General features: G+C 41.0%; 1 protein-coding gene across 1 annotated transcript in view; it reads right to left on the bottom strand.

Annotated features, from left to right (window-relative positions):
• sgsm2 (small G protein signaling modulator 2) overlaps positions 1-16740 on the bottom strand; it is a 184611-nt gene that overhangs the window by 35960 nt on the left and 131911 nt on the right. The window contains exons 8-12 of the mRNA XM_052035214.1: positions 15459-15593; positions 11418-11542; positions 10571-10638; positions 8093-8256; positions 6995-7127 (exon numbers count right to left, since the gene is read on the bottom strand). Of these exons, the coding sequence (XP_051891174.1) occupies positions 6995-7127; positions 8093-8256; positions 10571-10638; positions 11418-11542; positions 15459-15593 (625 nt within the window). The remainder of the gene's footprint in view (positions 1-6994; positions 7128-8092; positions 8257-10570; positions 10639-11417; positions 11543-15458; positions 15594-16740) is intronic.

The raw sequence follows: 16740 nt of genomic DNA, 5'->3' as shown, positions 1-16740 counted from the left end.
TTAAATATAAACAAATAACTTAAAAAAAATGCTCTTCACCTTAATTCTTCAGGAAGCAGTTGGCCGACGTATCATTTACTGCAGCTTCTCAATGGTTTGAGTTACAAAAATAAATTTCAGTGTGTATTGCATGAAATTTAAAGAAATGTTATTCTTTTGTTTTACTTTTTATCTGTGGAAAAGTATGGCAAGAACCTGGTGAAATCAGAACCTCACAGAACCTAAAGAAAAAATAAAACCTGATGAAAGGTTGTCTGAGAAATTGAGAAACCAATATGAGAAAAATCACCCGGTGAAGAATTACAGTGAACAGCATCTTGGTTACTCTGAGGATTTTTGTTTTTGTGGCCACATGCACAGTTCAAGCATGTTGCAAAAAATTAAAAGCAACGGCGAGCAAATGGGAAACAACAGTGCTGTCATTACCTTCAAACTATTAGCAGTGCGCCTAGGATGTAATGATCATTTCTTTTTAAGGTTTGCAGAACTTAGTACACCAGCTGCCCAGCCCCTGTTCCCACCCCACAAAGCACCCTCCAGAAACTATTTAACTGGAACAAACTGAAATCACACTGTTAGTTGGTGGTAACCAGATTAATGAATTTACATGGAAATTCACTAGTCCACTATTAGAAAGAGTATCTCTCATCAGATGGGTTCATGTTTTTCCTTAAAAAAAACTGGAAGTATTCACTCTAAGTTTTATGAGAAGTTTGTAAAGGAACCAGAAAGCTAGGGGAGGGGAAGCACACAGGAATATTTGTAACAATTATATTCATAAGTACTTTTCATCAGTATTATGGCTTAGAGTATGGCAAGTGTCTATTTACATTAGAGAGTAGAAGCAGATTACTGATTACTCCAGGTGGCACAGACAGGAGGTGATAATTACCACTACAGATTGCAATATCTTCAACTTAACTACTTTCAAGTTGCTTACCATGGAATATAGCTGAACTGCTTTTGATTTGTTTTCCAATTTTTTTTTAAAAGAAAAAACTATAGTGTAAGGCTTCAGTAAACTTAATGTGAAAGTAAATCTGGTTTTTCTCTGGACAATTTTCTCCTCTTTCATTGGTATTCAATCATGGATTCTTAAGGTCAATCATCTTGTGGGCCTCCAGGAAGTGCATCAGACTTCAGGGGAGATCAGAATCCAGCCTAGTGCTTTTCCTCCCCCTTCAGCCAAGCTCTAGTCACCAGTCCTATGTAGCTCAGTGCTAATTTTTGCCTGATTAAGCACTCATGAATCACTTGAGCTCTAGAGCACTTGACTATGATAAGGCGCAGGGGAAATGCATGCACTTAATGCTGTTGCTACTGCCTGCACATATGCACCTCCAGCAAAGATCATTGGACATGCAGACAGTGATAGGGTCCCTGCTCAGTTCCTCAATCATGAGACCAAAGATTGCCCAGAGGTCAACAGCAAAATGTCTGGTGATCAGCCAGTATCAGAGCTGGAACCAGGGGTTTCCTAGTCTGTTAGTCACTGGCTAAACTTGCCCAATATTTATTAGCCTGCAGGGAACTTGAGAGAGGAGGGGGAAATCAGTGTACCAAAGGTTCAAATGGGCCAAAAGAATTTCCAGATTTTTAACCAGTTTGGTAAAGTAATGCCAACACTGTTGAATCTTGGGATGAGACTCTGTGTGGTGCACTGCACATCTTGCATATCACTTCAAGTGTGATTAGGCCAAGCTGCATAAAAACCTTTCATCATTTTAGGAGCTGTGAGGTTCCGTGAGCAGATCATAGAAATCATTTCATGCAGCCTATCCTCGTCGTCTTCATCATCTTCGACCGAGATGGAGCGGCTGGCGGCTAAGTGGTGGTAGTTAATAGTTACTGCTTAAAGAAAAGATTGAAAGGGCTAATGAGGAGCATGCCTTCACCGCACAGTTCACTTACACACTGCCCTCTTGCCAGCGACATTATTGGCAATTAATAACATGCCAAAAATTGTGCTGTAATCTACTGAACCCGGCACCATTTCTCCGTTAACCTGCTTTAAACTGTACACTCTTGCATAGCAGTTAGAAAACACAACTGTAAACTATGAAGGAATTCAGAAGGAATTGATCTTAATACACAACATACCCATGGGTGTAAACACGTTCATACATAGGTAGTGATACTTATAAGAGGGGAATTCACACCATCATTTCTACTTTTAGTAAACACACATTGATGCTGATCTCAACCAAAGTTTTGCAATTGGCTTCAACATCTGTATTGTAAAATATTGTAAAATTCTCATTTCCCAATACCCACTTGACAATCCCTCCTGGGTGTGAGGACCTGTGCAGAACATCAGGTTTGGCTGTGACACCATCCACAGATGGATATCCTGCATAAACTCACCGTCAAGACTCACATCACAAGATAAGGGGAATATGGGATGACTAATATTATTTAGCTCAATCTATAAAAAAAGATCATCCACAATGAATAAAGAAAGGGCTGTAAAGATGTCCTTCATGAGGTCAATGCAATTGTCATTTTCCATTTGGAAATTTATTTCCAATCAAGAGAAACACAAAACAGATATGCTGCTTCACCTGGTAACAAGGGACACACAAACCAAATTTAGCTTTCCCTTATTCCCATTTATTGAGTGAACAGTTGTTTCCTGAGCTTGATGTTGGTGGAGAGGAGGAGGGGTAGGGTTGGTAAATAGGAACCCATGTGGCAGCTTTGCCATTTAAAGGGAGCCTGCAACTGTTAAAAGGAGAGGCTGATCCTACTAGTACAACACAATTCAGACTTGAAACTTTACCAGGCAAAATCCACCATGACTTCTACTAGGGGCTAATCAATTTGCAGATAATGACATGGAAACCCCTGCAGAGAAATCATGGAGATCAGTGTGGGAAATGAGGTCCCACCAGCAGTTAGGAAAAAGGGAGCCGAGCAACAGTGGTTCGAGGCGGCTGAACAAATGCAAGCACCACAGTAGCCCATTTGTCAAAAATTAAAACTTAAACAATGATATGACGAAATATGCTAAGGTCCGGTCAGCACCGACTGTAACCCCAGAACACTGAAACTTTACTTCACTCACTTCCAATCACAGGACCTAGGCTTCATTATGTTTGTCCACTTTTGTTCTTCCTTCCACACTGAGTAGCTGCTGTTTGCCTTCAGTTATAACCCTCACAACACAAGGAGGCTCTTCCATGCATAATCTATACTTTTCTGTCTAAATCAACATCATCACAACTGTTCAGTGAGCCACACATGGCAAACTTGCTTCCACAACCAGCAGGCAATGGTATGCTGTAAGAGCAAACGCACTGACAGGGAAGGGTCACTATCATTTCACAGATGTGGTGGACAGGGGAGAGATCAGAGGCACTACAACAACTGAAGGCTGCTGTCTGCAGGGCATACAGCCATCTCATCTTCCTTCCCCCAGTTCTATAAATGCTCTTCTTCATACGGTCTACAACTTAGGTGCTGGCAGCACCTTCGACCCTTCTTCTCTCAGGTGTGACAGTCCCACAGGTAACCACAGAGGCAGGCAAGCAGGACAGCAGACAAAAAGACAGAGGAGACTAAGAGACAGACAGACACACATAAAGCTAGCCCTGGTAATAATAACAATGAAACTACTGGCTTGGCACTCAGGATGAAGTAGCCAATTGGATTCAAAGTTGGCTTAGTGGGAGAAGCCAGAGAGCGGTAGTAGATGGTTGTGTCTCTGACTGGAGGCCTGTGACTAGTGGTGTGCCGCAGGGATCGGTGCTGGGTCCGTTGTTGTTTATCATCTATATTAGTGATTTCGATGATAATGTGGTAAACTGGATCAGCAAATTTGCGGATGACACCAAGATTGGGGGTGTAGTGGATAGCGAGGAAGGCTATCAAAGCTTGCAAAGTGATCTGGATCAGCTGGGAAAATGGGCTGAAAAACGGCAGATAGAATTTAATGCAGACAAGTGTGAGGTGTTGCACTTTGGGAGGACAAAGCAGGGTAAGACTTTAGAGTGAATGGTAGGGCACTGAGGTGTGAGGTAGAACAAAGGGACCTGGGAATACAGATCCATAGTTCCTTGAAAGTGGCATCACAGGTAGATAGGGTCGTAAAGAGAGCTTTTGGCACATTGGCCTCCATAAGTCAGGTCATTGAGTACAGGAGTTGGGGTGTTATGTTGAAGTTGTACAAGATGTTGGTGAGGACAAACTTAGAGTATTGTGTGCAGTTCTGGTCACCTACCTACAGGAAAAATGTCTAAGCTTGAAAGAGTGCAGAGCAAATTTACATGGATGATGCGGGGACTTGAGGATCTGAGTTACAGGGAAAGGTTGAATTGGTTAGGACTTGAGGGGAGATCTTACAGAAGTATACAAAATTATGAGGGGAATAGATAGGGTGACTGCATGCAGGCACTTTCCCCTCAGGTTGGGTGAAACTAGAACTAGAGGTCATAGGTTTAGGGTGAAAGGTGAAATATTTAAGGGGAATCTGAGGGGGAACTACTTCTCTCAGAGGGTGGTGCGAGCGTGGAACGAACTGCCAGCGGAAGTGGTGGATGCGGGTTGAATTGTAACACTTAAGAGAAGTTTAGATAGTTACATGGATGGGAGGGGTTTGGAAGGATATGGTCCGGGTGCAGGTAGATGGGACTAGGCAGAAAACCAGGCCAGCATGGACTAGATGGGCCAAAGGGCCTGTTCCTGTGCTGTAGTACTCTGACTCTATAAAATCCTAAATGGTTAACTCAGGCCTTGGGAAGGAAATCTGCTGTCCTTACGCCCCTGGCCTACATGTGACTCTAGATTCATCAGTGTGGCTTTATCTTAACTGCTTCTTAGTTTAGGGGCAATTAAAGATGGACAGTCCTATGAACAAGTACCAGATATGCTGGAAGTTGATAGCATGGGGGTACAAGAAAATATAACTTAGTAACTCACCAGGAAGAAAGGGAGGCACCCTAGGATCTTGAGGGAAGCACGGGAAGAAATCATGAGGGCACTGACCATAATCATTCAACGATGCTGGAGGAATGGAGAGTGACGGATATTACTCCCTTGTGCAAAAATGGGAATATGTTCAGCAACTAAGGCCAGTCAGTTTAACCTCAGTGGTGGGAAAGCTTTTAGAGGCATTGATCCAAGACATGATTAATAGTCATCGAGTGGAAAATGGACTAATTAAGACAAGCCAGCTTGAATTTGTTAAGGGCATATTGTGTGTAACCAATTTGATAGAAATTTTTTGATGAGGTAATGGATAGAAGTGATGAGGGTCATGCTTTGATGTGGTATACATGGATTTCCAGAAGGCCTTTGATAAGGTGCCACATAAAAGACATTAACAAAGTTGAAGCACGTGGTATAAATGGGACATTGAGAGATTGTATCCAAAGTTGGCTCCATAAGAGGGCCATGGTGAATGATTGTTTTCCAGAGTGGATGAAGGTGAGTAGTGAGGTCCTCTAGGGACTGATATTAGTGCTGCTGCTTTTTCTTTTTATCTATACTTGGGGTTCCAGCCACAATTTCTAAATTTGTGGGTGATACAAAAACTTGCCAGAATTGTGAGATGCAAGGAGATTACTGATGGATTGCAGCAGGATATAGACAGGCTAGTGGAATGGCAGATGAAATTTTAATGTACTTTGGTGGGAAGAATAAAAAGTAGTAATATAGAATAAAGGGTACCGGTGTAAAATGGTGCAGGAGCAGGTTCGTGTGCACAAATCTAAAGTGGCAGGGCAGGTTGAGAAAGCAGTTACTAACGCCTAAACAACTGTGGGCTTTATCAATTCAGGCAGAGAATATAAAAGCAGGGAAGATCAACCTTTGTTCAACACTGGTCTGACCTCAACTTGAATACTGCATTCATTTCTGGTTGTCACATAATGGGAAGGATGAGAGAGTGTTCGAGAGGGTCCAGAAAAGACTTACAAGAATGTTTCCTGGGATGAAGAAAACAGTTATAAGGATAGATTAGAGAGGTGCAGTTTATTTACAGAGAAGACTGAGGTTAGATTTAACAGAGGTATATAAAATAATGATGGGTCTGGGCAGAGTGGATAAGAGGGAGGCTGTTCCCTTTGATGGCCATGGGCATAAAAAAAAGGGAAGAGAATTAGGAGCGACATGAAAAACATTATTTAAGCAGCAAGTGATTGGGATTTGGAATGCACTGCTTGCAGATGTGGTGGAGGCAGGTTCCATTGTTACCTTCAAGAAGTAACTGGATAAATATCTGATGAAGAAAAATTTGCAAGGCCAGGAATGGAAATGGAGTTGTTCTGAGCGTCAGCATAGATGGGGTCGGCTGAATGGCTTATTTCTTTGCTGTTACTATTCTATGGATAATAAAAAAAACAGACAGACACATAGATGCAGGCACAGGGGAGACTGACACAGATACAGATAACCATTACAATTTCTGCCGGTGAAAAGCTTAACATAAATCAGCTAATTTTATGTCCTCTTACAATTGCTAGCTTTCACTGAATCCCAGAAATCAGATACTCAAACATGTAAAATCTATAAAAGAAATCCCCTGATTCTTAAACCATGTTGTAAATCAAATTGTCAACCAGCTAGTAAATTGGGTGCAAATTGCCAGAAACATAACACGGTGGGTGTAGTAGGTGATTTAATATATCAGTGGGCAATTAGTGACTTAATATTTCAGAGTGTATACCAGGTGTTGGTGATTTAATGTTGCCTGGTGCATGCACTAAAGCAACAGCACCTGTCAACATTAAATCACCAACAGGCCCTCATCCTCTATCAAACCAAACAACTTTGGCAGCAGGTGGTCAGGCAGACAGGGAGGTACCATGCTCCTTTAGTCCAGTAATTCCAGATAAGGTAATAACGCAAAGGAAAATGGATATGTATTAAAAATGAAACATGTTTGTGTTTCAATGAACCAGGAAGGTCACGCGAAGCACGATGATACTAAACATCAGGAATTCGCTGGGAATCAGCAGATAAGCTGACAGCAGTAATTCATTGTAAATAAACTCACCATAGTCATTCTTCTGTCCAGGATATATTATTCTGAATACATAATCAGTAGCTACTTCTTCCACTATCTGCTCTTCTTGGTCCATAGATTTGGCTCTGCTGTTCCTTTTCCGCAGCTTTGGAAACACTTTACCCTGGAGTTTGGGAGGAACAACAGCCGTGTTACAAAATCAAATAAAAAAACCTGAAATATTAATTCTGTTACTCTCATGATTGATTAAAGATCTGTTCAGGTACAAAATCAAAACTCAATCTGACTATGGCCAATCTGACCCTGATCTGATCCCAGCGGTAGGAGGTACAAGATGATGTTCTGTAAGGATCATTGTTGGGACCACTGCTATTCATAACTTACATTAATAATTTGAGATCAAATACACTTTCTAGATTTGTAGATGATACCAAACTTGATGGGATGGAGATGGGGAGTCAACATAGAGGAGAACTGCAAGCATTAACAGTAATTAGTCAGCTTGTTAGTAATTGGTCAATGAAGTTCAAGGAGGAGATAGATAGATATCTAAATAGTCAGGATATCAAAGGATATGGGGATAAGGCCGGTAATTGGGATTAGAATAGTTTTTTTTTCCTTCTTCTTCTTCCCCCATTCCCCATTTCTCATTTCTATTTCCCTTTCCTTGGAGCAGACTCGATGGGCCGAATGGCCTGCTTCTGCTCCCTTGTCTTGTGATCTTGTGAACACAGATACATGTAAGATAGCTTTTTTTAAATTAAGGACAGAGAAGTCACTTATTACTTGAAAGTTGTGAGTCTAGGTACTGTGGAGGATTGAAAGGATCTCGGAGAACAAATACATTGATTACTGAAAGTTGCACCCAGGGTTAGTGAGATTATTACAAAAAAAAAACTAGTATTTGGATTTCTCTCTAGGGGAAAGAGCTGAAAAGGATGGAAGTTTAGATGAGCCTGTACCAAACCTTGGTTGCACCACTCTTACAGTTCTGGTCACTAGATTATTGTTAGGAAATAGAGACACTTGAGAAGACTTACAAGAAAACTACTTTCATCTTAAAACCAAAGATGCAAGTCTCTCTGTAAGATGGCAGCAGTTCAAAAATGGCTTGAGATATTGACCTACCTTTCCTCGCTGCGACCAAAGTGGTGGATCAAGCTGTCCTCGTGGTAGCAACCCATTTTCAAGGCAGGAGAGGAAGGCCAACAGGTGGCCACCCTGGGGAAAGTGGAGTGGAGGTCTCTGGATTCCATCCTGACTCACCAACACCAATGTTCCGCCACTGTCAGCTGGCGAAGGAACAACAACATTACCCGTCATATCCACATCATGTACAAACCAACCACCCATGACATTAAACAGTAGAGAAGATAGACTTCCAGGTCATCCAAAAAGTGCTTTACAATCATAGAACATAAAACAGTACAATACAGAAACAGGCCCCATTATGTCTGTGCCAACCATGATGCCACATTGAACTAAATCCCTTCTGCCTGTACATGGTCCATATCCCTCCATTCCCTGCACGTTCATGTGTCTGTCTAAATGCCTCTTAAACATCACTATCATGTCCACTTCCACCACCGTCCCTGGCAGCGTGTTCCATGCACCTACCATTCTGTGTAAGAAAAAAAAACTTGCCCCACACATCTCCTTTAAACTCCCCCCCTCACCTTAAAGCTATGTCCTTTAGTATTTGGCCTAGTTACCCTGGGAAAAAGACTCTCACTATCTACCCTATCTATGCCTCTCAGTTTTATAAACCTCTATCAAGTCTCTCCTAGCCCTCTGATGCTCCAGAGAAAACAATCCAATTTTGTCCTTGTAGCTAATACTCTCCAATCCAGGCATCATCCTGGTGAACCTCTTCTGCACCTTCTCCAAAGCCTCCATATCCTTCCTGTAATGGATCCACAAACGTGGCGTAACCAATGTTTTATACAGCTGCAATGCGACTTTGTGACTCTTATATTCAATGCCCCAACCGATGAAGGCAAGTGTGCCATATGCCTTCTTTACCACCCTATCTAATAATGTACCACTTTCAGGGAGCAATGGACTTGAACCTCAGATCCCTCTATACATCATTGCTCCTAAGTGTCCTGCCATTTACTGTATACTTTCCCCTTCCATTTGACCTCCCAAAGTGCAACACCTCACACTTGCCCAGATTAAACTCCACCTGCCATTTCTCTGCCCATATTTGCAGCTGATCTTTATCCTTTAACAACCTTTTTCACTATCCACAACTCCACCAATTTTTGTGTCAAGGCAACGAATACTTTATTTTAAGTGTATTAATTTCTGTATGTACGAAATGCAACAGTCAATGTGCATACAGCTGTCTGCAATATGATAACGACCAGACTATCTGTTTTGTGTTTTAAAGAACTGATGACTGGCCAGGTCACTGGAAGTAACTTCCCTGCTCTTATTTGAAAAAGTGCCATGGGATATTTTAATCTCTAGCTGAGAGAGCAGACAGTGCTTTGGCTTAATGTGTATTCTAAAAGTCAGCATTTCCAGCAGTCCCTCTGAGACTTTTGTGTTTAAGTCTCTTAAGTGGGACTTCTGACTCGGAGGCAAGAGTGCGCCAGCAGAGTCATGACTGACAACTAAAGAATAAACAATCACATTAATAGCCTTTATAAACCTTATCCATCTACATAATTATGTAACATTATTGATTTTTTTTTAAGATATTAAAGGAATCAAGGGATACGGAGTTAAGGCAGGAAGGTGGTACAGAAGTTCAGCCTTGATCTTAGTTTTTCCACAGTTAACATTCCCTCATACTTAAGGGTGGTCTGCGTTTTACACCCACTTAACCACTCATTTCTTAGGTTCACTTTACATCACAGTGTATTGCTTCCCTGTCTAAGCAATGATCAAGTCACCTGCAGTCACAATATGTTTACATCCTAACATCGCCTAGTAATATCCCATTATAACAAAACCAGTATAAAGCTGTATTACTGCTCGAGAATTTAAATTCACTACGGTTGAGGATTCACGAGATGCACAGTGTACAACACCAGCAGTCTTGGCCAGAATCGCCTCTTTTACACTTAGGTAAATGTAATGGGGGTGCACAGTGGTGCAGGCAGGTAGTGCTGCTGTCTCACAGCTCCAGCAGCCCAGGTTCGATCCTGACCTCTTGTCCCAAGTGTATGGATGTCATACATTCTCCCTGTGACTGCGTGCATTTTCCCTGGGCGCTTCGGTTTCCTCCCACATCCCAAAGATGTGTTTGTTGGCAGCTTCATTTTCTCCCGTAAATTACCCCTAGTGTAGATGGGTGATAGGAGAATCAGGGTGGGGGAAGTTGACAGGCATGTGAGAAAGAACAGGTTACAGGGAAATTAAGTGGGGGAAATGGGATTGCTCTGAAACTCAGCATAAATTCAATGTGCCAAATGGATGCCTGAGAATATAATGTGAATATTAACTTTAAATATTAGAAGAATATGAAACTGTCTGGTTGGATCACATATTAGAAAAATGGCATAAACAATGCTGTCAGTCTTTTTTCATAGCCACAGTATTAACAGACATGTACGTCAGAAAAACATGTACAAACGGCCAAGATGAAGAATCACTTACGCTGTTGATGGCAATGAATGCAGACTATCTGATGTAATGGCACAGTTAAGGCATAATCCCAGTAGACGCTGAAAACAAGCCAAAAAAAACTTCAAAGTTATTTTGAATAAAGAATTTTCTTTGCAATTTTGAAAACAACTTTTAATACTCGATTCAGAAATTTATTGTAATTGGCTAATCATTTTCCCTCAATCAACATCCTAACTGTGCATGAAATTGAAAACAAAATGGCAAATGCTGGAAATCTGAAAGGAAAATAGGTCATGCAGCATCTGTGGAAAAAGAAACCCATTCCCAACTCCTTCCCACCTTCACTGCTACTTAAACTTGTTTTTCTCTTTCCTAGTACTAATGAACAGATGCTGCCTGATCTGCTGAGTGTTTCCAGCATGTTCTGTTTTTAATCCTAGTCGTACAATCTCACAGCAAATATGTACACCAAGAGATTCCCATGAGTTTCTCCCATTGAATCCCTCGTCATTGGGTTTTCCATCAAATCCAGAGCTGAGGAAAGGGAATCCATAAGGAAATTCCTGGCTCCGAGATGTATTGATCACTGCATGTTGCACTGGCACTCACATTGGCAATGCCTGCTGATGTATTAGTGGATCACATGTAGAACAAAACAGAACTGCAGATGCTGCAGTCCTGAAATAAGACCAGAGAAGTTTGGAAATCATGCAAATAAACACCCATACACGAAGGAAATCTGAATCAAAGCTTAGGATATTTTAGGCAATTAGCAGTCTATTACTTTTGGTGCACAAAGGTATCCGAGCACAGGGCAGCAAAGATTGTTACAGCATCAAAAGTATTGTGGTTTTGAGAATGCCTCAACTCAACTTACCTCTTTTCAAGCTCAGAATCTCCTAGAGTTCCATTCATGAGTTGATTTGGGGTCCACTTCAGGGTTAAATGGTCTGCAGACTGGTGAAGGGACAGGTATCCTGGAACTGTCTCCACATCCTCCTTCTGTCGAAGTAAGTAGAAATATCGACACAATAGCAATTTTATTTCCTTAAGATGCACGGTGGCACAGGTGACTTGAGGGCAGAGCTTCCAAATTGTGAATATTTGCTTTATAAGAAATAAATGTCCACATTTAAAAACCTTTTTCTTATTTTTTTTCCCATATCGTTGCATTGCCTCAACCATACATTACCTCTTGAAATTTTGCCAGCCCACAAGGCTTGGATAATTCACCATTCTTTCAGCTCTGACCTCCAGTACTGTGAAATGCCTTGAGGCATTTTACTTTATGAAAGATATGAAATAAATACAAGGTGCTTCTTTTTAAGAAGAAAAAGGAGTTACTTTCCCATATGCAAGTGCTATTTATTCCTTATTCCTCGTTGAGAAATTGGGTTACTCTGTTGCCTTCTTGAATTGCCACTTGGTAAAAATATTTCCATTTTGCTGTTAACTGAGGAGTCTCAGAGCATTACTGAACATGGAAATATACAAGATGCTCGGAAGTAAACTCTGCTGTCATTACACTAAACACTTTCCCCCGTCCACAGATACCATTGGGCCTACTGCTCACTTCCTGTATTCATTGTCAGGGACTTAACTGTGAGAAAACTGTGAGATTATTCCTACTCCATCAACAAGCCCAAAATTAAGTCCAGTGCTGAGGGAGTGCCTCACTGCTGATAGTGCTGTTGTTTGAATGAGATGATAGATTAAGCTCCCATCTGCTCTCTAAAATGGATGTACAAATCTCGTTGGACCATACTGAAGAATAGCAAGTGAGTTATGACTGGTGTCCTTGCTATTACCCACCCCTCGACCAATCCCATCTGCCTGATTCCATGTTGCCGTTTGTGGCATCTTTTTGCAGCTGTTGCATTTCTTCCATAATAACCGTGATGGGAAAAAGGTGTTACATTGATATAAATGAATATGTTGCTGCCAAATACAACAACTGTTGCAGAGATTTCATGAATAATTCAGCATTCAGTTGTAGTCCTCTGTTATGTCCAGTGGACTGTCCTCTTTAGAAGGCAGTTGATAGTGAGAACAACAAGAAATAGTGGTCCTCTTCATTAAAGTACTATAATTCTCCCCATGGCACACAGAGTTGAAACCAAGAATTTTGATTAGATTTAAATCGTATACAAGCAAGGATGGGATTATAACTTCCGAGAAAGGGAGAAAAGGTAAAAAATTAAAACCTCCAATTCTGAAAGAACGAGGTTCCACATTGGTAAAATTAAATATAAAATCAGAGAAATTGTTTGGCAATAATTCTGCTGAATTCCATTAAAAAAACACTTGCACCAGAAAATATTGCTGGTAGCTACTACTGGAAAATTTAGTGGGTCACTAATGGGTCCAGGACTCTTACTGGTGCTTTGCCATGTCTATTGACGAGGCACTAATATAGTGGGAGACCAGTTTAACTTAAAATTCTGCATTCTGGATTTCTGCATCTCATTGGACAGTTAGAAAAAGATTTCTTACATTGTCAGTAACCAGCCTGGCCACCAGATGGGGCAACAATGAGAGCGAAACTGTGATACAGCAGATAGGACTTCACTGACTGTACCAGCAGAGTTCAGCAAGAGTTGGGAGCTGGGTGGAATAGTGGAGGGGGGGAAAAAAAAACAATCCAGCATTGAAAATCCTCGTTCTAATGGGGTAAAAATAGCAAATGAAATGATAATTGAAAGCATTTTTAACAAACTTGGCAAATTATGTGGCTACACCCTACTTAATATCATAAATTAAATCAGGACAGACAGGAAACAGGCAAGAAAGGACTGGGTTGGGGGAGTAAGTGTCCTCTCTTGCCTTTTCTAACTCGAGTTGTGCAGGTTCCAACATGGATGACAGCTCTTTGGTAACAGAGATCGACAGTTCAATATCGCAGTCAGTACAGAATACATATTTTATTCCAGATATCAGCCAAGCCATGATTGGTTTCAGCCACTCAGTTGGAAGTGTTTTACCTGAATCAGAAAGCTACGGGTCTTAATCCAGGGAAAAAAAAACAGGCTGCCATCACAGTGCAGTACTGAGGGAGTGCTACAGTACCTTTAGGATGTTGCATTAATCTGAAGCCACATCTGCTTTTTGACTACAAAAGATGTAATGGACTATCTTGAAGAGCAGAAGGGTTACCTATAGTGTCCTGATGATTGTTAAGCCTTGATCTGTTTTAATAATGTTATTTATCTAGTCATTATGACAAGTGGTCCACAACCCTTGTATATGCAAACTGACAGTGCATTTCATGCATCGTGCCAGTGAATACGCTTCAAATGTACTTCACTGCCTGCAAGACATTTTAGTAAATCTTGGAAAGGTACTGTATAAATGCAAGAATTTCTCTTTTTTTCTCCCCCCATACATTCAGGTGAGGGAGATCTGTGGGCAATGACCTGGAGTGATGGGGAGGGTTTGAGAGTAGGGTAGTACAACATCACATGAGAATTCTGCAAGATGCCTCATGCAGGGCTGGGCAATTAATTATTATTCAATACACAATTATTGTTAACATTAAATCTCTTACTTCATTCCTTTTGATTCACTGATGATTCACATTATCAATTGTGACAAAAATCATTTAAATGGGTTTTGATATTTTGTTGAAAAGTGTCCAGCTGCATTCCAAACCAATTTCAAGTTGATTGGGCTGTCAGATCTTTCGATATTTTCAACAGATAGAGACAATAAATTTAGAATATTTTTAGATCTATAAAGATTTAGATTTAGTCACAAATTTATTGAGTGACAACATTATTCAATTTCTTCTCATCAGGGATCATTGCTGGTACAACTATGGAATGCTTTGCTTTGTAGAATAACCATACTAAGGATTCGGAGTGAGCAGTACCCTCTTACATGGCTTGCTAACTTGACATCTAATCACCATGGTCAGATATCCGAATTCCACCCCAGTCATGAGAAGGCACCAGTTAACGTATTTGCATACATTTCTTCCACCTGCTAATTTATGATTGCTTGGCTAATGACCAAGTGGTTGTAGTGATAACCTAGCAGAATTCACCATGGTTAAATGTAAAACTGAACTCAGTAAATCTACTAAATTTATGGATTAGCACCAGAATGAAAGGCACGAAAGCCAGCAAACTATCATAAAAAAAACAAAACCAAGCAGAAAACATTGCAAATTCTCAGCAGGTCAGGCAATATCTATAGGGTGAGAAAATGAGTCAATGTTTCAGATTCACTACCTTTTGTCAGAATTGATTTACTAATGTCCTTCCCTGCCAGATCTGGCCTAAGTACAACTCTAGCTTTACACAACACAGGAGACTACAGAGCTGATGCAAATCTTTGAGTGAGAGAAAAAAATACAGCTGAGATTTTTTTTATATCAACTCATTTAGGCACTTCTGCAGTGATAGAAAGTTGTGGGTTAAAGTTTGCCCCTCAGACTTGAATACAAAAATCTACACTGACACACTGCTGCAGTACTGAGGGAGTGCTGTATTGTTAGAACTCTTTGGGATATAGAACTTATGAAAGGCTGTCGTTCATTTCACAGAGTCATAGAGTTATACAACACGGAAACAGGCCTTTTGGCCCAACTCGTCCATGCCGACCAAGTTGTCTACTTGGGCTAGTCCCATTTCTCCGCGTTTGAACCACTTCCCATCCATGTAATTTCAGTCATTAATTAAACTGGAATTTCTTCTTTTCTTTTGTTTTCAATACTTTCTCGAAGGATGTGACCACAGCAATTGAAGGGTTGCAGCTGGCATAAAGCACTGCAGCAAGTAAGGGGTTATGATGTTAGCCAGTAGCTAGCATATAGTCCTTTCAATCGGTTTCAATACACTGGGCACCACTGAAGTCTTAGTGTTGTTTTTGGTGACCCTGTTGCCTCGGGTTATAACCTTCCTTGCTATTCACTACTTACCGGCTGGACAAGTACATTATTTTTTCCATACAGAAGATGTGTTCTGGAATTTTGATGTAATGACTCCACATATTCTCTTGCCGAAGCTGCAAATTTATCTTCCGACATGCTTCCACTTGAGTGGCGCTTCCTTATCTATAAAATACAAATCCACCAGCATGATTAAACACGAGATTGTGTTACTCTTCTGTTCATTCATAATCCTGATTCCCGATACTTCATCTCTGTGGGGATTAATCATCCACAAGTTCTGACCCGAAGTGTCAGCACCGGTTTCTCACTGAAAAGGAGATCCTCAACCAAGCTCGATCCTTACCCAATGTCCAATTACTGTAGTAGATCACAACAATCCTCCCAACTGTACAGGCAAGATGGCAGCCCCGATTGTGATGAGCTAACATGAGACCAGACACTGAATTTGTCAATGTCTCATTTATACAGTACATTTACTCTCTGAGCCTCCAGAAGAAGGAACTTTTAACTTTACACCCATTTAATATGTTGGCGCAATGCAGAGATATTAAGAAATTAGACAGATTTATGTGAAAGCTATTTGACCCCTTCGATTCATTCTCATAAACATTCCTCACTCATGTGAATGAATGCTATTTCTTCAATTAGTTCTACGTTCTTGGTTTTGAACATGTGAACTGGAAACTCCAATCTGCCTATTGATTTCACTTGATATTAACAATTAAGATATCTTTATTAGTCACATGTACATCGAAACACACAGTGAAATGCATCTTTTGTACAGTGTTCTGGGGGCAGCCCACAAGTGTCGCCACGCTTCCGGCACAACATAGTATGCCCACAACTTCCTAACCCGTACGTCTTTGGAATGTGGGAGGAAACCAGAGCACTCAGAAGAAACCCATGCAGACACGAGGAGAACTCCTTACGGACAGCAGCCAAAATTGAACCCGGGTCGCTGGCGCTGTAATAGCGTTATGCTAACTGCTACACTACTGTGCCTGCCCTACTGTGCCACTTGCTGGTATCAAGTGAACCCAGAGCAACTCTCCTAAGTAACCTTGAACTCTTCCCCTCTTGTTGGCTCAGTACATGGCAAAGTATGTCCTAGGTTTGCCTTCTCCATCCCATTAGGAATGTTGTACAACTGTGCAAAAACAAGCTCAGAACCCTCTCATACATGTGGTTGACCAGCACCACTTGATCAGCAAGTAGCAACACAAAAGATGCAGAAAGCCCTCTTTTCCTTTAATAATTAGCAAAGCAGTTTTATTTCCAAGACTGTAACATTTATTAGATTTATTTATTA

This window comes from Pristis pectinata, chromosome 21 (assembly GCF_009764475.1).
Source record: "Pristis pectinata isolate sPriPec2 chromosome 21, sPriPec2.1.pri, whole genome shotgun sequence".
In the NCBI taxonomy this organism is placed as follows: domain Eukaryota; kingdom Metazoa; phylum Chordata; class Chondrichthyes; order Rhinopristiformes; family Pristidae; genus Pristis; species Pristis pectinata.
This window is presented reverse-complemented; position numbering and strand designations above follow the sequence as displayed.